Here is a 25545-nt window from a genome sequence, read left to right on the forward strand (position 1 = left end):
AGAAAGAGTGGGAGAATAAAACGTGAAAGAAAAAGATAGAAAGAAAGAAAGAAAGAAAAAGAGAGTGAATGTGTAAGATAGAGAAATAAGAGAGAGAGAGAGAGAGAGCCTGAGATAAAGAGAAAAAAAGAGATTGTGAAGGAATGAGAAAAGAAGGAATAAATAGAGAAAACAAGAGAGAGAGAGAGAGAAAGAAAGAAACTATAGAAAAAAGACACACAAAGGTGTACATTGCGTTCTATATTAATGTAAGTGACTTTTTAATGATCCAATGCTATTTAACAATATCTTGGTTATATTTAAATCTATACGGAAATGTGTATCCATTTTAATAGAATTCATTCTTATCCCAATATTTTCTTTTCAGAAATGATCTTCACATAATAGCCAATGAGATTTATGGACTTAGTGTCTATGAACCAGATGTCAACTTTACCAGTATTTTATCCTTGGAACACCCTGACCCTGACAAAGTTCACTTTACTTGGGGCTTCAGCAAAGTAAATAAATACTTGATGTGTTTACAATGTAAGATTTAAAGAGATATGAAGAGAGTTGGCCTTCTTCGGTCGTCAAACAACTCTGGTTCCCCTCAAAGAAATGAGACGAATGCACGGACATTGGGCTTTGGTTCAAATGGCACAGCAGTTTATCAACATATACTGGCTGCTGATGTATCAGAGTAACAGTTTGGAATTAGCGATGTCACAGAGTATAAGGCCAGAGGCGTAGTGAGCACTACGTGCGCCCGGGGCAAGAAACTTTTTATTGGCGCCACCCCCCCTCCAACTTTCCATGAGCATCACACAGAAGTACAGGCTTATGAATACAAAGTATTAATAATAATATAACACAAATAGCCTTAGAATGTATTACCTAACTGAAATATCTACAATAACTTTTACTTTTCTGGGGGCCTCTCGGCGCGTGGCGTCTTCCTGAGGGTGGCCCCCGGGGCATCGTGCCTCTTTGCCCACCCCTCACTACGCCTCTGTACACGACTGTATGCTCAATGATGTTGACGCAGACGTCCCGATCATTACTCTCAACTGTTTGCCATTCTGTAGTTCTACATCTACAAATTTCATGAAATATGCGTGACAGTCATGTTTAATGCTGTTTAAAAAACAGACTTGAATTGTAAGTTACAAGAATTCGTTTTTCGTTTTTTTAAACTAACCAAGAAATATAATCGATTGCAAACTGCTTGCTCGTTGTTTTTTAATCCATTGAACTAAGAGAAACATACATCTGTACACCCCACACACGCGTATACCCCGCACACGTGTATATCCCGCATACGCGAATACCCCATACATGCGTATACCCCACGCATGCGTATATCCCCCCCCCAATGCGTATACCCCGCACGTGCGTATACCCCGCATACGCGTATACCCCACACATGCGTATACCCCCACACACGCGTATACCGAAATACGGTACTACAAGGAATTGGTATTTATATTTAGATCACATACAAGCATAGCATGCATTTTAAGTACTTGATAGTCTATTTTTGTATATTTCATTGTGTACACACTATCTGTATACATTATCAAGTCTCCTCAAGGGGACTTATTCAACTTCTACCACTATATGTTTAATTAATATCGTCAGCCTGTAGTTGCTAAAGTAAAGTATGTCTCTGTTTCAGGATTTTGGGTTGTCTGGATATCGCTGTGCAGTGTTGTACACCAAGCACCAAATGTTATGTAAATATGTCAGTCTGACGGCCATATACTTTAGAGCGAACGGTTTGATTCAGCTGAGATTGAAATCTATGATAGAGGACGAGGGTAAATTTCATTTACTTCAATTTATTTTGTCACATTTTTATTTCAAAAAGAGAAACAAAACCTAATGAAATACTCAGAAAGACACAAAGACAGAGGCGCTTTTCTTATTCCATACGCTAGAACAAATTCGTACAAATGCTCCTTCTTCCCTAGTGCCATTAAAGAATGGAATGGGTTGCCTGAAGCAACCAGGAAAACCAACGACTTAGCAGAGTTTAGCCTAAGTCATGACTAGATGACACATGAAATGCTTGGGACGTAATTATCTTCTTTTTTTTAAATAACGTCTGTAATATATAAGATAAGAGTAAAGGAGCCCAAAAAGATTGCCTGAATCAGACCGATTAGGTTTTATTTGAGTTTAATATCAAAGTGTTCTTCTAGGCGTTCCACGTTCTCATTGTTTTGTTGGAGGGTTCAAATAAGTTCTATATCTAAGATGAATTATACAGAACGTGTCTTCTATACGGTATTTGCGGGTCCAGTACTTTAAACCTCACGATGACGTATACATCTTTAAAGGAAGTAGTTACAGGGCTAAGGCATAGGCAAACTAGGAAGCCGCCTAGGGCCTCCGATTGGTGGGGGTCTCGCATAGGACTAACAGAGTTTTTTGGAAAAAATTGCTAAACATATGGCTCTACTAACCTAGCTCTAAGTCTCTACTATAACTTAAGGTTAATTCACGAATTTGTATATCTACTTGCTAGACTACATCTGTTAGAAGACTTCTTTCATTTGGGGCCACCCCATTCATTTCGCAATTGGCTACCATATTCGTTTTGTCTAGGGCCTCAAATAACCTAAGGCAGGCTCTGGTGGTCAGCGTTCTCTCGAGACACCCCGGAAGCGCATCTTTTGGTAACGACCAGATTACTGACCATCCGTTGCCTCTCCTTCTGAAGTCTGCTTACATTATATCATTGAAATGTGCATATTTACTTAACTAAAAATCTGCCATCGTATTCTACCAATAACGCAAAGTAAGCCATCAGATATAAATGAAGAATCTCATTATACTAAACATTAACATTTTCTACGTGTCAAACTTATATCAAGATCAATTATCTGTGAGAAAAATTTCCAAAATTTTTAATTTGAGTTCTTCAGAAACTGATTGCTATTTTGTGCAACTGTAAAACATTTAACACTGAAGATTGATTTCATGAAATATTTCTATGTTAGAATGGCTGGATAAAACTTTCTTCCCTACTATGAAACAAAAAATGCTAGAAAGGTACCACCTCTACAAGGAGACTCTAGAAAAATTAGATGTGCATGTGCATCCAAGTAAAGCCACCATTTTTATATGGGCCGATTTTTCAAAGGTACGCTTTAAAGAATATAATACAACATAGAATATTTCTTTTAAAAAGCTGATATTAAGTGTTATTGTATCAATTAGTTTGTATCAGTCACGTAATTAAATGTGTAATAGATCTAGACTAACAATAATACATCTGTGCAATTAGAGATATTTTTAGCAATCGATTTTTACCACTATTACATGTTCTCCCAAGGTGCTATGATCCTATCTCTCGTCTGGACCAGTTGGACAAATAACTAGGACGTGGTGAAGAAGTGTCTGAATAAATAATGTTACCATGATCACTTTTTAAATGCATAAACAAAAACGTGTTCACTAGGGGCGCAATCATCCTCAAGGGGACTAATTCGACTTATATCACAACCTCTGTCAAATAATATTTCTTTCCCTTGTTCTATACCAAACAAAACAATTAATTAGCAGTATCCTCAAGGGGACTATTTCAACTTATATCACATCTGTCAAATAAAATTTCTTTCCCTTGTTTTATACCAAACAAAACAATTAATTAGCAAATTTTTAAAACTATTTTTAAACTATTTTTTTTTTTTAATGGATTCTCGTGTTGTCAGGTAAAAGAAATAATTTAAATTAATTTCAACTTGATCCAAAGGTTTGCTTTGTGAGAAATAACGTACAAATCTGTTACCAGACTGAGTTGATATAAGCGTTGTACAAAAATGTTCTTACCAAATAGAGTCACAAAATATAACATTCAATACTTAATTATTTTAGCTAATTGATAATCTATACTTATGACCTTTGAAATTAACTTTCCCTGTAGCTAGTGGTAATTTGTTTTTATAACATATAACTTTGATATAACTAGAGATAGGGGTGGGCAGTGGAGAGTAGAGATTTAATCATGAAGAAAATAAATCTACACATATTGCCTTTTCTAAACAACAGATGTCTTGTCCGAGACATGTAGGAATAAAAGACAATTGGTCTAGGTTGTATTGAACTGTTGGTTATAAAAACATTTCAATGCAGCATCCATTGTCTTTTAGTCCTGCATGTCTTGGACAAGACGTTCAGCATCCATTGTCTTTTAGTCCTGCATGTCCTGCATGTCTTGGACAAGACGTTCAGCATCCATTGTCTTTTAGTTCTGCATGTCCTGCATGTCTTGGACAAGACATTCAGCATCCATTGTCTTTTAGTCCTGCATGTCTTGGACAAGACATCTGCTGTTTAAGAGATGTCATATATGCATAATGCTATTTACATTTTACTACGAATATCCTTAATAAACTAAAAAATGTCATGGGCACAGACTTCTTGCCAGCTAAGGGTTTTGTTTAACATTACGACAGTTAGAAATGTATTTTTATATTTGGTAGATCTGTGTACCTTAAATATTTCTATTGACTTTCAACTGGACATTTGTTTATTGTAGACTAAATGAGCAAGCAAAGTCAATATTGATATCAGTTTGTAAGTGATAAAATGGGATTGTCTGTTATGATTTGTTTCCCCTCAATTCTACCGTATTGCTGGATTTACTTATTTCAGTGAAGAAACAGAAATTCTCTTGACGAATAAAAACACTTTTCATCTTCAACATGTAATCAGGAAATGATTAAGCACACACTACAATTATACAGATTTAATTTCACTAGTAGATTCCCAAAAGTAGACAATATAAACTGTGTTCTAGACCCGTGTTGTAGATGTCCGTCAACTTAAAGCACCTAACAGGTCTTTACAGTTTGGCATCCTGGAGTGGTCTGACGTATCCAAGACAGCTTACGAGAGTGGCTCTTATCTTGCATCAGTCACATCAATCGCTAATTTCTTCTCACCGTCACCATAGAAACTCACAATCACAAAAGTGCGCTTCTAGATGAACCACTAGTCATTCTACGACGGAAGGAGGCCAACTTTCTAGAGGAGGCCAACTATCTAGAGCCTAAATGAAAATATTATAATTACTAAAGGACCTTGCCATAACGAAGTTTTTTTTTATTACTTATATATTAGTAATAGCTTTGCAATTTGTTTTTCTGTTTGACATTCTTCTTCTTGTTGTTGTTGTTTTTTTCAGCATCTTCGAGAAAAATCATTCGATAATGAGAAAAAGCTATTTGAATCATTTTTAAATGCTGGGGTATTTATCCTGCCAGGCGAGTCTTGTTTCTCAAAAGATCCAGGATGGTTTCGAATAGTCGCCGCCCTTGACGATGACGTCAATAACGAAGGTGAAGATAACTTAATCACGTTAAATCTAACTCGCCTATAACGAACAAATAACTGTCACTATAAAATGTGTGATACTACAGAGTCTACAACTCTTGAAATACTAAAGTAGAGCGAGACATGCTAGATTATTATCATCTAACAATATTTTTGAATGCAATTAACAGTAGTGAAATTTGTGTAAATGCTAATTTACTGGTTTTTCGTAGCTAGAATTTTTTAGGCAGTCAAAAAAAAAACAAACATGAGTAAAGTGTTTTGTTTTTCTTTTTAATTCTTTTCCAGGCTTGGAAAGATTGGTTCAATTACTAAAATCTATAAAGAAAGATCTCTGATTCTCTCCAGTAAGAGATACATAAAAAAATATAGGAAGGATGCCATACTTCAAGTCCATCAAATAAAGGCTTGTTGTAGGAAGACACTAAAGATATATGGGCTAGTGAAATCTAATGCTGAAATTTAGAAAAGCATGTTTGAAAATGTTTTCCATGGTGACGTTAATGTAAATTTGTCCAATTTACGTTTCAAATATCAAATCATACATTAAAAAGATGTATAAAATATGGGCTATGTTTGCTCATGTTTAATTGTTAGTTGTTCTAATAATATTTCTTGTTATAACATTTTTAAACTTTTTTTTTTTTTTTGTGTAATATGTGTATTTTTAATATTTGTTAAGCTTTCGCTGTGTGTCAGTGAAACATTTGTAGGCCTATATGTATCATTGTAACGTATGGTCTATTGGTGGTGTGTCTATGTATGGTCTTTTGGTGGTCTGTCTATGTATGGTCTATTGGTGCTGTGTCTATGCATGGTCTAATGATAGTGTGCTTATGCATGGACTAATGATAGTGTGTCTATGAATGGTCTAATAATAGTGTGTCTATGTAAAGTATCTTGATGGTTTCTCTATGTATGCCCGAAACCTACCGCCGGACGACGTATGATGACGACGGGTAGAGTTCAAATCCGGGGCAGTCCAGAGCGCATACCAAACGACCAGGCAGCCATCCTATTCTCAATTGACTTAGACAACATTAAGTTTAAAAACAAACTTGTTCATGTGTTTGAATGATATATTTAGTTTTGAAATGAACATTTACACGTAGAAAATTAGAGAAGAAAAAAGATAAATTAAAAAATACATAAATGTATACCACAATATCCAATGTTTGTTTAAAAAAAAATCACTAAAAAAAATCACATAATATTGCATTAGAGTACAATGTAATTAGAATTAGAAAAAATCATCAAATCAGTTATCTGGTGTTGGAAGATGTTCAAACATACTATGCACTTGTATGGCATATTTACATCAGACTGAGACGTACGAAGCTTAGGTTAACAAACGCAATAGAAATACACTGAGTTCCCGTTTGTACGTTCATATAAAGAAAAAATAAACAATTACATAATTTTAAATTTCAAATACATCGTCCTACAAATCTGAAAATGCAGAGACGGTCTTGGCAGTACGCGGGGCCCTGGGCGAGTGTCAAAGTGAAGGGGAAATAACCTTAAATATAACCCTAAATATGAGGCAAACAGTTTTCAATGTGGTTGACGCCAAAATGGTTTCATGGATATTGAGTAAGGATTTCCTGTTAAGAAAAGCTTTTGGCGTAAAAATCCACCAGACTGTATGTCTGTCTATCAGGAGTTAGTTACAAAAGAATACGTTTCAGACACCGCGCTTATTTGTATGATGAAATGACAAAAACAATCCCCATAATGCATTGTTCCCGTTGGCACGGGACCCTGGGATATCTCTCTTGTTTGTCAACCTCAAAGCCCGCCTATGTAAGACGATATTGGAACAGATTATTAGGATTTTAGTAATAGCAAGCATATCTTCAGAACCAAATTGTCATTTTAGTTAGTTTTTTCATTCGTATAAATTACAGCTGAAATATTTCTAATATATTAGTATCAAATTGTACAGTTATGCTAAATTCACACGACTTGCAATTATTATAATCATAATTGTGTTTTAGTTGTTTTTAAATGTACTACTCTACTATATGATATAATTAGTATTAGTTAGTCATATTAGTGAATACAATACCGTTCATAAAACCCACCATATTTTGTAGTGATGTTGTAATGTCAATTGGTGAAGTATGATTCTTGAGTTGATGGTAAAGTAAGATTCGTTTTGGCATTTTTAAGTTGCTTCTAAGTGACTCTATAATTTAATACTGTTTTTCTTACAAGCTGACACAATACAACGAATCTCTGCATGCCACATAGGGATCTTCCGAAGTTTAACTGTAACCATAGACCTCCAGAACCAAAGCCTATTTATATTTCAACTACCGATTCTTCTTAACTAATCTACTTTACAGAGGCTTTCTTTATTCACAAGAGACCAGATCTGGAATTCCATATGATTGATTCAAGTGAGTTGCTTTTCCTAGTTGACTCTTGACAAATTATCTTATAACTGTCCTTTTCGTGAACATTTCATATGTACAATTACAGATCAATCAGCTGTGTAGTTGCCCTATGCAAATTATCATTGTGACATGTAAAATTGCTTTGATTTTTCCAGTTTAAATAGGATGAGCACATGTTTATACTATTGAATTTAAAAACTTTTTTTTTCGCTAAAGATAAAAGTGCAGATAGATCTAATATTCTATTTTTCTTTATACTTATAGCATATTTTTTTTATTGAATAGTTTAGTTAGTTTACATGTACGAAATATTTCATACCTTAAATAAATTAGAAAATGCACACAATAGTTAATTTATGCAAAATGGCGAGTTATAAAAAAAATGAGTTCAGGTTTATAAAAAGGGAAGTAACTGTGGTATAATTTTTTACTTCAGTAAGTAGTGTGCTTCTGTAGCTTTAGTGGAATGGTGATATTCCGAGGTGATCTCCCCTCCGCCACTGCTGCCCTTGAGCAGTCGGAAGGCCACGAAGACACACTTGACCATAAGAGAGAGGAAGGCGAAGGCCAGGAGGACGGCTGCCAAAACAAACTTGTTGTCCTGCGTTGACCACAATTCCATCCGGAACAGCACAGCGCTGAGTATGATGATGTTGAGGATGTAGGGCGCCATGGTAGACCTGGGGAGGAGTACAGAAGAAAAGATATTTAAGATTCAAACATGATGGGATGTAGGGCGCCATGGTAGACCTGGGGAGGAGTACAGAAGAAAAGATATTCAAGATTCAAACATGTTGAGGATGTAGGGCGCCATGGTAGACCTATGGAGGAGTACAGAAGAAAAGATATTCAAGATTCAAACATGATGGGATGTAGGGCGCCATGGTAGACCTGGGGAGGAGTACAGAAGAAAAGATATTCAAGATTCAAACATGATGGGATGTAGGGCGCCATGGTAGACCTGGGGAGGAGTACAGAAGAAAAGATATTCAAGATTCAAACATGTTGAGGATGTAGGGCGCCATGGTAGACCTGGGGAGGAGTACAGAAGAAAAGATATTCAAGATTCAAACATGTCGGGCAGTGCTTAAAGTACATTCCTAAGGTCCTCCAACTCTAAGCTTGTGTGTATGTATTTATACTGTGATGGAAAGAAGCAATTTATGCAGTGTGAAGGAACAATCCCAGATTACTAGAGTGTCATACTAACAAGACCCGTTTTTGTAGTGAGTTACATTTCCCCTTTTGAGGACGGCAAAAAAAAAGTAATAAAATTTACACAAAAAAACTCCTCTATACTCCTCTATACTCCTCTATACTCCTCTATAATCCGTTGTTGGTCTGTAATATCTCATTCTCTTTAACTCTTGTAAAGTAAAGTAAAGTTCCCCTTTGACCTTGTGGTCTATAGGGCAGATGATGTATATGTCATCTGTTTCTGTGGCCTACGGTTTAAGAGGGTGTCATGTGGCCAGCACAACGACCAACCGCCTTTACTTGTCCCCAACTAATGTCAGAGCTGGGTGGACTCAAAGGCGCCCTAGTATACCGAAATAAAAAATCCAGTCTTCTCTAGGATTTGAACCTGGGACCCTCGGTTCGGAAGCCAAGCGCTTTACCCCTCAGCCTCCTCTTTAACTCTTTTGATGCTTCATTGTTGCGAGAAGTCTTTCCAGTAAGCTTTGCATTATCAACTTCTAGATACACTCCAGCTAATGATTGTACAAGACAGAGGCGTAGCAAGGGATTTGCGGGCTCGGAGACCGCAGTCTCTTTAGGGACTCTTGCATTTTGACATTGGACATCATCACCTGAGATAATGTGCTTAATAAAAATATAAGCATAATGTGTGGAATACATGCAACACGGTCACTAATTTTGTATAACAACATAAATAGCTAAATAACATGTCATTGAATTAATATTTTGAGGGGCCGCCTTATGTGGGGGGGGGGGGGGGGTCACAAACCGCTGTGAGCCCACACCCGTTTGTGTGTGTGTGTAGCAGAACAACAACAGTCCACTACGGTCATGGTTACGGAATGTTGACCTAACTGACCCTTACCCGCCATCATGGCCTTAGTTAATATGGAAAGTTTTATTTTTGTTTACTGTTATTTCTATTTTAGATCTAATGCAATTATGTATGTTTTTAATATATTTTAATTAGTTGAATTAGATTTATTTTTAGTATTGGAAGGGGAAATAAGTATTTTTTTTTATACTTTTAATATTTATTTTTTTTATTACGTGACCAGGTGACCTCGTCTTCAACGAGGGAGGGTGACCTGGGGACTTTGGGGACAAAGGGGCAGTTGGCGTGGGTTTTGTAGAGCGGACGGTCGCATTTCCCGCTTCTTCTTGTTTTCCTAATATTTTCTACTAGAATACTATATATTGAAATCTAACGTTTACAGTCATTTAGAGATCTTAGTTTAGTCGCCAGTTTTGTTGAAGTACCTGTCTTTAAACGTTTTTGGAAGATTCTATATTGTATGTTAATAAAGTTATACGCTACGTTGAGCGTTATATGTCAGTTAATTACACAAGACACCTAAATCGCGACAGGGCTAAAGCCACAAAGGACCAATACACAGTTCCAGCGTCAACAGTCCGGCCTCCAGAATCGACCTAGACAACGACCAGTTGAAGCAGGCGCCAGCACACTGCTAGCGTCTTGTGACAGGTGGGGGGGGGGTCCTAGGGGACGTAAAATGTTTTACATTTTTCGGATGTTCCTTCAGAGTTGAAGATAATTACTTCCTAGTCCAAACCTCCCGCAGGACGACGGGGGATGGGAGCGGGCAGGGTTTGAACCCGGGACCATCGATAAATCTGAACGACAGTCCAGCGTGCAAACCGCACGACCAGGCAGCCATCCTCGTTCAAATTTTGACTCCCCCTCCCCACCCCCCACAGTAGTTACGTCATTGTTACAAGGGTATCTAGATTGAAACGTCATATCTCCATCAGAAGGTTCTCGAAATCTTCAAAAATTTCTATTTATTTCTTCTACTCTTTGGTGAACACAAAGAAACATTCGAGTCCCTCATTTAGGAGGCAACATTCCTAGGCCGAGGTATAAGCTCAAGTACTACCCCGATAGTGCGCCGACATTTTTATTGCAGGGAACATGATTTAAAAATCATTACTTATAAATCTACGCTAACTATAAGAGAGTTCTATAGAATACCAACCGTGTCTGTCTATCGAAGCAAGTTATGTTCAGGATTAACAGAAGCACTTGATATAATCCTATTATTGACAAGCTTATCTGTAAATAAACATTGATAATAGCATAATAAAAACTAAAATATTGATTCCTAATTACACACTACACTAACAAATCTTTATTTTCAGAGACTTACAAATATCCACAGCTTTCATTTACATTTTAAAGATTAAAAAAAAATGGTATAAATATCATATAACAAAATGATCCAAGATAATCCAGTTGTTTCAGAATATCTTCTATTGATATCACTATACAAAGCATACTTTTTCTCTTCAATTTTTTGCAACAATCCTATTGCTTTCACATGGCACTATAAAGGCACTATTATCCTTAAGGAAATATTTTTTGAAATATGTAATAATTTTGGGGTGTTTGCTCTACTCACAATGCTGGCGATTTCGTCTTTGAGCTGGATGTCTGGATTGTGGACTAGGGCCAGGGCCAGGTTGAAGGCAAAAACAAAGTAGCTCCAAGTCCCCATTGCTGCAATGCCGTTCTGTCATTGAAAGATGCATAGTCAGTTTAAATCTAAAACCAGTGGTCATTTCTTGTTAAACACGTTTTCTAAGTAGGCAAATATTTTTGTTTTATGAGAATCTAATGTTATGAAAGTATAACATTTTTCTGTTGACAACAATCTACGCGGTCAAGAGTCAAGAGTTAGGTATTGTAATGACTTTGATGGTAAGACTCCTAGAAGTTGTGACAAATCGGAAATTTCCATAGTGACGCGACGGTACTTTTAAAAACTTGGAACGGAAATAGATCAGAGTCAGAATACGGGACACGAAGACCCACTTCAGTAGTGCTTAGGAAATGACGTGTTTTTCTAGACCTGGTGACGTGGACTGTGCCCTTCTTGTTTGAATAAATTTCCAATGAGGTCGGATCATATCTAATCTAATCAGCCATGAGTAATTATAGCTATAGGTTTCGAAACTTTGGCAATACTACTAATAGTATTCAATTACGACATAGTGACAGTCAGCATGCATGCCAAGCATAAGTAGTAACTGTTTTAACGAACTGTTTACCTTTTTTAAGGTCAATTCAAAATTATATAATGATTTAATATCCTTCATCCTCTAATACAAATATAACATTTACGAAAAATATTTTATCTGGTCATACATATATTTATATTAATTCTTATTTTAAAATTAAATGTCTTGTTGACTGACACAATTATTAACAAGACATGGGTTTGGCGTAACTTGCAATGGCGGCATGGAAACTTCCTCCTCATATTGCCCCCTCTCCTAAATATCCTTAACACAGAATGAAACGAAGAACCTCAAAGCAGACTACAACATCAAATGTCCCTAATTCGAGATCAAACAAAATAATTTATTTTAATAAACTGGTTATTTGTTTTTAAACAGGTTCATGTTTGGTTAGGCACAAGATATAATTGTTTAAAGTTCCAACTTGATCCAAGAATGGATGTGGGAGAAAAGGCGCGTGTTATTATGAAAGGGGACGAAACCCTACATATTTAGCCATATCTGTGAATACTGAAAGATTAATTTCCTTAGTTTGTATTGAACAAAATATGTAATTATCAGTAATTAAATCCCTAATTTTTTATTGATTCATGTTGTGTCTTTGCCAATGAATAATTGTACAAATCTTTTACATGATCCGACAATGAGTTTACAATGCTAGGACAAATTTGTACAAATACTCCTTCTTCCCTAGTGCTATTAGAGCATGGATTTGGTTGCTTGAGCTAGCCAGGAAAACCAGTGACTTGGCAGAATTTAAGTCATTGGTTAATATGCATGAATAATAATAAATAATATGCATGACGCGTAGGACGTAATCATCTTCTTTTTTGAAGTAACGTCCGTATTATAAGATTAGATAAGATGAGTGTTGGAGCAATAACGTGTATAAACTTTTACAAACAGTCAGGGTAAGCGGATGTAAGCTAATAGATTGCATTGCTCAAATGCTTACAACGAATAAGAATCCTCTGACCCTTAGAATCCTTGTTTAACTGCCAATAATTACAATGTTCATTAATTCATCTTCAATCTGAAAAGACTTACATGAACTAAAAGTCGAGTCCACCAGAGTTCAGATTCTCTCTCTGATTTCTGTAGCCGGTACAGGTTGTAGTTTAAGGCGTAAGCGCAGGCGCCGTAAGCTACCCAGGTGAGTATGCAGGTCATTGCAATAAATAAGCATGACACCGAAGTGTAGAGTCCTGGGAAGGCAGACAGAAAGCATCTCTTAACACATACCAAAAGTTTACATTACGACTATAATATGTGTCTTCTGTATTATCGTTCTTCATTTCAGTGCACATCTCGGAGGACGATTCTATCCATAGTTTAGAGATATTTATATGAAAGGGGAAACAACTGATAGGATCAGAATTATGTGTTTAATTTCTATTCATTTAAAATTTGTATGCTATTATTATTTTTTTTATTTAGTCTATTACATATGTATGTTTTATATATTGTATTATATTTCTTCTATAGTGTCGTTTGATTGACATATTTAGAAACATAAACAATAATATACATGAATATACATTTTATTTTGTCATTCATGTCCTTAAATATTTTCATAATATATTTGAATAAATAGGTAAGAATTATTATTACTTTGATTTGCTGAAACTATTATTGCATTATATCAAATAATCGGAAGAATCTCATAAACTTCGTATGTCTACAACAGGGGTCGGCAACCTTCTGAGTCGTAAGAGCCAAAAAGTACAATTTACAAAATTTCAAAGTTTTGAAAGAGCCACAAACGTTTTTTCTCGCCTGTGTACTATAAATAGTACTCACACTATTTATTCTTCAATAACAAACAATTGAGCAAATAAATGCAATGGGAGTGATGGCTTTGCAAGGTTTTAGATAGTTTGGATCAATTTAGCTCATAACTTGTGTTTAGTTTGAAACTCCGGATTTTCATGTATTAGTTGTTTTCATACTTCTCTTTTAATTATATTCCAGCCAGAGAACGCTTGCTCGCACGAATATGTCAATCCAAAGATAGTCAGCATTCCAAATGCCAACTTCTTCACCAACTTTATAGAAATCTGGAAGATAATACCATGCGCAGAATCAACTCGCGGCATTCCTTTTAAAGCTTTCCATTTTTTTTTTGCGTTACGTACTAGATTTCTAGACCTCCAACACTTCCAACTTGCTTTTTAACTCTAAACTTTCTACCCCACAAAGCTTTACTTTTTAAATCGAGTAATTGCATTTGATCCAGCATCAAATCATATATGTTGATGTAGATTTCGTTACTATTTGTGTTGAGATGGTGCACCAGGAATGCTTGAATGGTTTTGTTGGTTTTGAACTGCTCAAATCTGTCAAGAAATTCATCTTTGATTTTTTTTATAACTGTGCTAAAGTAATTCGTGTCAAATGTTGCACTGATTTTATCGCGATACTGCTTTAGACATTGAAAATGAAGTAACTTACTGCTCTGAATATCTTCTGTAAAAAAAAATATTTTTTTCTTAAAAAAAAAACAACAATTTCTTCTACCAAAACATAGGCTATGTTTCACTTTCCTTGCAGTTTTAGATTCAGCTTATTTAACTTTTCTGTTATATCCACCATAAAGTAAACCTTTTGCAACTATTAGTCGTTCTCTAATTCAGGGTAGTTAACGCCTTTTTCATTTAGAAATGTATTTATTTCATTCAAGCACAAAGGCAAAGCAAAACGTTTCAACCTTTGGAAAGCCCTCGCACTTAATTGGGAAGAAGGAGGTCGGAATACTGAGTCACCATTTCTTTTAAGAAGTCTTGAAACTGACGATGGTAGAAGGCTTTTGACAAGATGCTGTTAACAATCCTGATTACCAAATTTATGACCTTAACTATTTCGGACTGAATTGTTTTGGGCACAAAGCGCTACTTGGTGTATTATGTAGTGAAATGTAAGAATTCCATGGTTTATTTTGTTTCGAAGAATCGTTGTTGTCCCTTTTTTTCCTGTCATATTTCTGGCTCCATAAGTTGCTTTTGAAATGATTTTACTTAAATCGATCTTATTGTCTTCAATGTATTCTTGCACGGCATTCTATCTTCCCCTTTAGTTTGTCTTGGGAGTGGTAGCAATCCTAGAAGTTCTTCTTTTGGAACTTGGGAAGACATATTCCTGACAGAAAGGGCAACTTGTACCCTGTGTATATGTCGCAAGAATCATCCACAGCAAGTGATAAGACAGAAGCTGAATATCTTCCACCCTCGAATATGTTACATTTGAAGACATTTTAGATATTCTCAACCCTTCTGTATGGCTCCGAGACATGGACACTATACAAGAAACATCTAAGACTTCCTGAGCGCTTCCATCAAAGATGCTTGCTCTCCATCATGGACATACGGTGGCAAGAACGCACTACAAACAGCGATGTCCTTGAGAACGCCGCTATGGACAGTATAGAGGGACTTCTTACGGTCCGACAGTTGCACTGGGCAGGGCACATATCCCGTATAGGAGAAGCACGTATGCCAAAAGGCAGTCTTCTTTGGTGAGCTAAAAGGTGGTCAACGTAACAGAGGGACCCCACGGAAACGCTTCAAAGACCAGCTTAGGTGTCAACTTTCCTTGGCTGACATAGAAGTGAGCACCTGGTTGCATGCGGCCTCAGAACGAGACAGTTGGAGGTCACTCGCAAAGGCCGCGGGACACACATTTGAGACCAAAAGAAAATCCGCTGCAGAGAAAAAACGCAGACGGCGAAAAGAAAATCTAAATCGACCACCTGCGGACAATGGTTATGCTTGCACTGGATATGGCAAAATATGTAGGTCACAGCTGGGGCTTGTGGCGCAGCCATGGAAAATACTGCATTCCTCACTAATCTTCAGAATCAAGGAAAAAATTTCAAAAATGTCAATTTAACAAAAAATAATTAATTAGAAATGATCTTTTTTAAAAATATTTTTCAAATATTCTTTTACGGCGGCGATCCTCAAAGCCTAATCTAAATATGTGGGGTATCTTATCTGTTCAAGGAACAAACCGTTTTTTTATGCAATGTATTAAAGGCCTTTAAATTCATATTAGTATATTTTTTCAAGTAAAACAGTATTCAAAAGGTCCTTTTTTAATTGGATGAATAATGAGCTGTAGGTCAGGAGAATGCGTTTCTGCAGTGAAGAATGCAAGAAAACGCTTTTGGCGTCGGGACTTCGCCCAGAACCCCACTGGGGAAACTTAAAGTGCTCCCCCATACCCCCAAGCTTGCAAGAGAAAGGCCTCAACAAAACTGTTTTTTTTAAATTTTTTTTTTATTTTCGCCGAAGGTTGAGAAACACTGCTTTTTTTTTTTAATTTCATATATATATATATATATACCATGTCTGACATATCAAAATAATTAATAACCAGTAATTAATTAACAAATTTTTTTTTCTTCTCAAGTGAATAATTGTGCAAAATTTAAATTTGATCCGAGAATGGGTTGGGAGAAATTACGTGTTCAAACTTTTTGACTGCTAGTTTCGTGAACTCAGCGAAACCCCAAGTGCAAGCAATATAAAATTTAGTTTCATAAAATTACTATCAATACTATTTAACCTTGGAGCTAGTTTCTGCAGGTGAGCTTCTGAATGGCAACATTTGTACTTACTATCGTATAGAATGAACCAGGCAATAGTGAAACCGCATGAAAATATGTAGGTCACCAGCGCAATGTTGTTCAATAACACTGGACTAGTGTACACGGGCACGCCAGCTGTTTTCCTGAACACATTCACCAGCCCGTACAATGCCCACAGCACGTGCCACAGGGTGAGCGCGGCCCATATGTTGTGGGCCCACGGCTGCGGAGAGATGGAGCTGGGCCTTGCGTCGGCCACGTCCTGAAGACTCTGGGTCAGCAAGTTCGGAAGCGCTGAGAAATAGAGAAGCATAATGTAGAAACATGTTCTCGCTACGTTTTACAGGTGTAATAAAAGTATAATGTATAAACATATTCTGGCTTATTAGAGGTGTAGGTCTTGAAATATTGAAACAAACACGTGTTTTCTTTCTAATCTGTTCACATTTCAAAGAGTAATGATATTTCTAGAAAATATTCAGAAAACATAGGATCAGAGGCGTAGTGAGAAGGGGGGCCTGATCCCTACGCAGAAAGGATGAAAAAATACAAATTATTGTAGATATTTTAGTTAGGTAATACGGTCTAAGATTTTTTTTTTGTATTATGTTATTACTAATTTTTTTTACATATAAGACTATATTTCTATGTGTTGTTAATGGAAAATAGAGGATGGAGGGGTGCGCCAATGAAGTTTGTTTCCCCAGGCGCACATTTAACTCACCACGCCTCTGCATAGGAGCTGACGTCTACTATTTATTTGTATTTGGTAGTACTCGCCCCCCCCCCCCATTGATCTCAGACAAGGTAGATTAATTTACTACATGCAAGAAGAACAATGAGATCTACCTGTTGAAACTCTTTTAGTATCGTCTCATTTTAACTTGTATGTTTGTCTCATGTGTTGCCGTAACGTAGTCACTTAACCAACGGCTTAGTTTTCTTCAAGACATCTCTATACACTAATCTAGCAGTACACAGCGTTCCTTGATTTGTTTACAGGCTGTATAATGTTTAGCATGACCGTAAAGCCCCCCCCCTTTTTTTATACTAAACAGTCCACCTTTTAACGACCCCCCCTCCCCCTTAACATTTTGTTTTAAATGGATGCATAATTAAATTAAAACAAACACTTGTTGTTTGTTATTTTGTTTTATTTCATTTTATTTGCAAATTGTCTCTCTCTCTCTCTCTGTATATATATATATATATATATATATATATATATATTAGTACTTGTGGGTTAATTTCTTTTTTATTTTAAGTATAATTTTTTATATTTTTCTTGTTCTCAGTCTAATGGACATTCTTTTCAGATAGTTTTCTGGAATTTTTTAAGTAAAGAAAACCCCAAAACATGGCTGAGTCAGTGGAGAGTCAAGTTACTCAGTCTTCTATCAGTAAAATTGAATTATCCAAAGAAAAATTCACCGATCTTAGGGGGCCAAGAGTAACAAGTTTTAACAAACAACTGTGAACATAAACGAACATTAATATTCATGAGAGGAGCTGTAAGGAAAAAAAAAGGTTCATCTTTCTGTCTGTGTATTCATTTATCATGATATATAAACCATTACGTATGTATTCGTTTATCATGATATTTAAAACATTACGGATGTATTCATTTATCATGATATTTAAAACATTATGTATGTATTCACTTATCATGATATTTAAACCATTACGTATGTATTCACTTATCATGATATTTAAAACATTACGTATGTATTCACTTATCATGATATTTAAACCATTACGGATGTATTCAATTATCATGATATTTAAACCATTACGTATGTATTCACTTATCATGATATTTAAACCATTACGGATGTATTCAATAATCATGATATATAAACCATTACGTATGTATTCACTTATCATGATATTTAAAACATTACGTATGTATTCAATAATCATGATATATAAACCATTACGTATGTATTCAATTATCATGATATTTAAAACATTACGTATGTATTCACTTATCATGATATTTAAAACATTACGTATGTATTCACTTATCATGATATTAAAAAACATTAAGTATGTATTCACTTATCACGATATCTACAACATCATGCCTGTATTCGTGATACAACTTGCTCTCACCTTCTTGAAATCCATACTGCCAAGCGATAGAGGAGAAGACCACCAGTGTTGTCAAGATGGCCACAGCAAAGTTAAAAAATATACAAAGTAGTTGAAAGGGGTTGTGGTAAGTCCCCATTTCTGAAATAGTAATTTAAAAAACAACATTTTGAAATGTAGTTATCTTTTAGTCCTTTTAATACATCATAAAGACTTTGTAACAGGCTATAAAATATTTGTAAAATTCCTCTATTATTAAAGTGACTTTTTGTAAACTCCAATAATTCGCTTCAAATAAGTAATGAATGATTGACAAAAAAATATTTTCTTTTTTATCCTGGCCCTATCGTCCGCCCTACCGTCCCCCCCCCCTGTTAAAAACTGGTTACGCCTATGTATTTAGAATAAAGAAAACTTCGTTTTGGTGACATAGATACAGACTTATAAAAATTAAAAGTCTGTATTCAAGATTGCAATACTTGATCCAGATGCAGACATAAAATTAATATTGTGCATTAATCAATTGTATACGCATCATATACACGTGTGTAAAGAAAATAAATTTTGAGCAGACAAGCTGATGATTTCTCCTTTTAGCTTTACTCCCACACAAGGATGATATTTATGATATAGATATATATAATGATATATATATTAAAATTGATGGAGGTCACTCACAAAAGCCGCGGGATACACATTTGAGACCAGAAGAAAATCCGCTGCAGAGGACAGACTCAGACGGCGAAAAGAATATCTTAATCGACCTCCGGCGGAAAATGGTTATGCTTGCCCTGGATGTGGCAAAATATGTAGGTCGCAGCTGGGGCTGCGTGGCCAAGGGAGATACTGCATTCCTCATTAATCTTCGGACTCGGTGACAAGCCTTATTATTATTATTTAGACAAGAATTTTTAGGAACTTAAGAGACATTAAGTTGTTAACAATATTTTTATATTAATTTCTTCCGATATAAAAAAAAAACAACTCATTTTGATATGAATGATATCTTACATTGTATTGTGCAAATATATCCAGGTATCTAGTATAAATGAACGTGAAATTCCTCCCATTCAAACCTTGCGATCTATAGGCCAGATGATGTAAGGACATCTGTTTCTTTGGCCTAGGGTAAACGAGTGTGTCGTGGGTGTCAATACGACCAACTGTCTTTACTTTACCCAACTAAAATCAGGTACCCTTTAGAGCTGGGTGAACGCAGGGGCGCCCTAAAATTCAAAATACAACCGACATTTTTTAAACCCAGGAACCCAGGTTCGGAAGCCAAGCTCTCAGTCACCTCGCCTCCCATGAATGAACACCATACATGAAAGTTCTAGGATAGGAAAAAAGCAATCGTGTAGCCCTGTAATTTATTATTGTATCCGATAACCTCAACATTGTACTCCGATACATTGTTAATCGATATGATACACATACAAACATTGATATTGAGTCTTTATATAACTCACCATGTGCTTGCTATCGACTAGGGGTGGGAAGAGTGAGTTACATGCACAGTTCATGGCCTGCAGAAGGCGTATCTTTGCGTCTCGCACAGCCATTTTTCTTTTGCTATGAATTATTGTGTTTTAAAGACTTTTTTTTTGTGGCCCACAAAAAGAAGAAAAGACGCTATTAGTTTTGTGTGGAATATTTGTCCGTCTGTATGTCCGTCCGTCCCGTTTAGATCTCGTAAACTAGAAAAGATGGTGAAAATCCGACATCATAATATTTTAGACCATTTGAAGCACCGATGCAACGGCTACTTTTTTCTTTTCTGAAAATCTAATTTTTAAAATCAATTATGCAAGCAGTTTTTTCATAACAATACACCATTTTTACAACTATTCACAACTGATAGTAACAAACACGGGATGTTTCTTAGTGAAGAGGACACCAATACACCATTTTTTAACAGTTACGCAAATGGTTTTAGATTTTTGGTCAAAAAACAAAATTTTTACAATTGTATTGCTAAGTTATGTAAATTCGGTCATACTAACTACTAAATTTACCAATTTACTTTTTTTTTTAAAGGGAAAAATCTATTTACTATGCATATAAGTGGAACATAATTAAAAACAAGAATTAATAAATAGTTTTTTCATATTATCGCGTAATCTGCAAAGGTGCCACATCCTTATGGTACACTAAACTAAAGAATTTTTTTTCTTGAGGCTCTGAATAAGATATTGACCCTTTACAAAACAATTAGATCAATTAGATACTCATTATAAAACATCAGTTAGGTCAGGTTCACCTCTAACTTCACATTCACTTTCAACTATCCCTTGGTCTGCTGGACCGATGGGGCACCACACAGGATCTGTCAACCTTCTTTTTCCATTCTTCTCTGCCATTTGGCTTTGATAGAATTTCATTCTGATATTCTTTCTAAAAATATTGAAACTTGCCTTTTTACCTGCCTGTGTGGACCACTTCTGATTGATTTCAATTCTAATATTCTGGTGAAAATATTGAAACCTGCCTTTTTACCTTTCTAAGTGGACCATTTCGGGGGCCGATTTTGAGTTTGTATTTCCACACAAACTATCTTGGTAACCTTTGTCTTTTGTTGTTATAATGTAAAATTGTATAAATAGAAATCTTTATCGTTAGAAAAACATTTTGAATTTCTTCTCTCCTCAAATATTCTTGACTTTGATGGAGGAAGGTCAGTAAGATATCCTTGGTTTTTCTTTGTTTTTGGGAGGCAAGATTTTTTTGTCCATGTTAATAGTAAATACAAATATATATATTATTGTTAAAACTAATTACATATAAATCAAATGATTACGAAAACAGAAACATATATACATAAAGTGTGCTGTTATATATAGCATCGTCATATATAGTGTTATCATGTTTACAGTGTGCTGTGCTATTATATATGTTTCTGTGTAAAGACTCGTGTATAAATACGTATGTCTGTTGCTGCATATGAGTGCCTTTGTTTTTGTGTCTAGTTTGGTTTTGATTAGATGTATTTTTATTTTTTTGCTAGTGTGTGTAAAACTGACCCACGAATCAAACCTTGTGTCCAACTGTTGCTATTTACACCTTGTTAAATCACTTTCCAATCAGCTACACACTGATTTGATTTTCCCGATTTAACGTGATGTCAGTCTCTCTGCTTTTGTTTTTCTCTCTTTCTACCCCCAACACCTGCTCTGGTGTTACGCAATTGTTTGTTATAAATCAATGTTTGATATCGATGGGAAACAGCGGACTGTCTAATGTTACGACTTATGAGTCATCGATAGACCACAACTAATACGTATTGTTGTTTGTTGTTCAATACAACTTACAAAACACTTTCCTGTAGCGTCTTATAACGTTGGTCTCTGAAGAACTCGCTTCGTGTAAGTCACTTAGTAGAGATCTAGAGAGTTGCTTAAACGTTATAGCCAACACGTGGAAATTACGAGGTTTGGCTTGTCAGGAGAGAGAGAGAAAGAACAAGAGGGAGAGAGAGAGAGACAGGGATAAAGAGGGAAGGGAGAGAGACAGGGAGAAGGAGAGAAAGAGGGAAAGAGAAGGAAAGAGAGGGAGAGAAAGAACAAGAGGGAGAGAGAGACGGGGATAAAGAGGGAGGGGAGAGAGACAGAGAAGGAAAGAGAGAGAGAGAAAGAGAGGGAGAGGGAGAACAAGAGGGAGAGAGAGAGACGAAGAGGGAGGGGAGAGAGACAGAGAGAAAAAAGAGAGAGAGAGAGGGAAAGAGAGGGAGAGGGAGAACAAGAGGGAGAGAGAGAGACGGAGATAAAGAGGGAGGGGAGAGAGAGACAGAGAGAGGGAGAGAGAGACGGAGGAGGAAAGAGAGAGGGACAGAGAGAGGGAAAGAGAGAGGGAGATAGACAATGAGGGGGAGAGAGAGGAAGAGAGACAGAGAGTGGGAGGGAGAGTAAAGGGAGAGAGAGAGGGGAAATAAAGTGGAAGAGCGAGAGAAAGAGGAAGGTAGAGAGAGAGAGAAAGAAGTAGAGAGGGATAATTTTTTAAAGCAGTTAAAACCTTTGACTGTAGCGAAAAGATCTCGGTTACCACTGGGATGTTTAATTTCGGGATTTTAAGTTGGCCCCAGAGTCCACCCAACTCGTTTGGGTACCTGATATAATTTAGAGAAAGTAAAGCGGTTGGTCGTTGTGCTGGCCACATGACTCCCTCGTTAACCGTCGGCAATAGAAACAGATGACCTTTAGATCACAAGGTCTGAAAGGGGTTCTTGTATGCTGGAGCTATATAAATGTGTTTGACTTCTTTGAACTCAAAAAAAAAAAATTAAACAGGCTACATATTATAATCCTCTGGTAGAATACACTTTAGAAAACTTTTAATCTTCCGTTCGAAAGATAAGATAATTTTTATTGGTCCAATCAAATGGAAATTCAGTTGGACTACAATTGACCAATTCATCGAACTACTGTAGAAATAACAATATAGATGCATTTACCAACAACACTCACAACAAGCGCCTTATTAATTACGCTGCTATGTACTTCGATGACGAGAATACTTTGTTATTAATAGTATCAAGTAATTAAAGCACAGAATAATTCGTCATGATAAAAGCGTATTAAAACTTAATCCATTTCTATAACTTATTAACTAACGTAAGTCGAGTCGTGGGTTTATGCATAAAAACAACTCAACGTTTTCAATGAAAAAAAAAAAAAAGTTATCGTTCATAGAAATACTGCAGGGCTACTTAGTGAAACATTGTGTACTGTGTAGCCTTAGAAAACAAAATGTGTACAAATCAATAAGGGAGCACGCGCAGTAAACGTGCTACTGTAACCAGAATGCAATTTGCTGTCTATCTGGATGGCCCAGTTTGTGCATCTATCTAGTTATTTATTGTCAGGCCAACCCGCATCACAAAACAACTATTTCATGAGAATAGAATTTGGTACATCTGGAGCATTGTACTTAATTTATTGTCCTGGGTTATTTATTGTGAAGCTTTAAAAAAAATTGTTGGATTGTTCAATATTCTTCCGATTACTAAATTTTGAAACACAATAGAAATTTCACAATATCATTAAAAGATATTTAAGATATTTCCAAGATATTTAAAAGTATATTCATTTTATGGTTATCCGATGACCAATATCATAAAATTAAAAAAAAAAATCTAAAATTAAATAATAGGGTAGTAATTTTAAAAAACAAAAGTAGTTTCCAAAATCTTAATACAAATACAGGTCACAGCATAATATCGAATATTGCTAAAAGTAATACAGCACGTATTTAGGTCACTGGTTAATATGAATGACTAAATGCATGAAGCGTAGGACGCATTCATCTTCTTTTTAGAAGTAAATGTGTATGATATAAGATATAGAGACTTTGTAAAAGATGATATATTTGATTTAAAATTTGAGTAATTGTATCTACGTTAGTAACAAAAAAACCATTGTTAGCCTATGTATTACTATTATATTAGAAAAATATATACATATATATGTACATCATGAGCCGGATGTGGCCGGCAGGTCGTAGCCGACGTATCACTGTTATACTGTTTCAAACATTACATTTTATTTAACAATTGTTTCATATATTTTCTACATAGATCTATGTTTAGGGTGTTCCTTCGGAAAAGATGGCTGTTGCGTACTAGCCCTGACTTTCTGAATGAAGGCAGGAAATGGAAATTGTTAGGGCTTGAACGCGGGAACAACATGTCGACAATCAAAAGCGATTAATCTAGACCAGGCAGTCATCCACAGCGAGTTCAGGGGTTATCAAATTATAAACACATATTTTGACCCAGTAAGACTTAGTATTCATTGTTTATACTATTTCCTTAAATCCTACAGCAATGTTATACGTTGTGGTGAAAGACATATAACAAAGTTATTAAATTAAAAATCAATAATCAATAACATCATAGTTTTGCGTTTCGTTGTATGTATCTACTTATAGAATGTATCTGTTTAAATTATGATAAGTAGTTTGACAAAAGTCTTAAAACACAACCATACAAAGTGCAGATATATATTTTCCTTACCTAAACGATGGAGCTTAAAATTAGCCCTATTGTGTAGATCTAAATCTAACCTTAGTATGCGAACAAACTTCTGAACGTAGCTCTTCGACAACAGGTGGTGACATACGGGGGGGGGGGGCTGAGCTACAGGCCAGGTGACGGTTTCGATTGCTCACGAGGTATGTCTATATTTAGACTGCACATAGACCTGAATGCCCCTTATATGTGCAGGTCACTATTGGTGACAGTTCAAAGCGCATACACTCCTTCCGTTCATTAAACGACCAGTACGAGGAAATAAAAGAGTTAATCTTAGTTTTCTTCATGTTTTGTCTAAACCAGTGATTCCCAAAGTGGTCTATATAGACCCCCAGGGGTCTACGAAGACTTCCAAGGGGTCTACGAAAGTGAAAAAAAACAAATTGGGGGTCTATGAGATGTCCACGGGGGTCTACGATAATAGATTTCATTTAAGCACGTCGTGACTTTAATTTTTACATCACATTCATGTACATCTTTCATACACTAATATATGAATAGTATCTTAGTTAATCCTTAAAATATTTATACTGCTATTCAAATGAAAAATTATTGTATTTAATTTCAATAATTATTTAAATAACTTAATTTTTTAAGTAATGTTTTTCAAAAATTATTACAGGGGTCATTTATTACACTATTACACCCATAGCAACGGATCATAAATCTGCAAAATGACATTTCCAGTGTGGTTGGTGATTCCAGCAGTGCATATTAATTTTTATTTTCATTGGTTTCAATTTGAATTTTATCAATAAAAAAAAAGATAGATCTATAGAACTTAGTATGTAGTTTTAAATTACTTTTTCACTTTTCAACTCACTACGGATAGAAATTAGTTTTAAAAAAATATTGATGAATTTGAAAAAATGTGCAAGTTAAAC

The 25545-nt window shown here is 35.7% G+C and overlaps 2 protein-coding genes across 2 annotated transcripts; one reads left to right on the top strand and one right to left on the bottom strand.

Annotated features, from left to right (window-relative positions):
* Positions 1-2957: 2957 nt before the first annotated feature.
* LOC129921768 (1-aminocyclopropane-1-carboxylate synthase-like protein 1) lies at positions 2958-6990 on the top strand. The gene is made up of 3 exons (XM_056004513.1): positions 2958-3127; positions 5174-5327; positions 5611-6990. The coding sequence occupies exons 1-3, from the start codon at positions 2978-2980 to the stop codon at positions 5658-5660; spliced, it is 354 nt and encodes a 117-aa protein (XP_055860488.1). The 5' UTR covers positions 2958-2977; the 3' UTR covers positions 5661-6990.
* On the bottom strand, positions 6381-24748 carry LOC106066352 (uncharacterized). Its single transcript, XM_056004512.1, has 7 exons — positions 24644-24748; positions 18658-18777; positions 16576-16839; positions 13008-13165; positions 11342-11452; positions 10919-10995; positions 6381-8401 (listed from the first exon to the last, which is right to left on the bottom strand). The coding sequence occupies exons 2-7, from the start codon at positions 18773-18775 to the stop codon at positions 8149-8151; spliced, it is 981 nt and encodes a 326-aa protein (XP_055860487.1). The 5' UTR covers positions 18776-18777; positions 24644-24748; the 3' UTR covers positions 6381-8148.
* Positions 24749-25545: the final 797 nt, after the last annotated feature.

This window comes from Biomphalaria glabrata, chromosome 11 (genome assembly GCF_947242115.1).
Source record: "Biomphalaria glabrata chromosome 11, xgBioGlab47.1, whole genome shotgun sequence".
NCBI lineage: Eukaryota > Metazoa > Mollusca > Gastropoda > Planorbidae > Biomphalaria > Biomphalaria glabrata.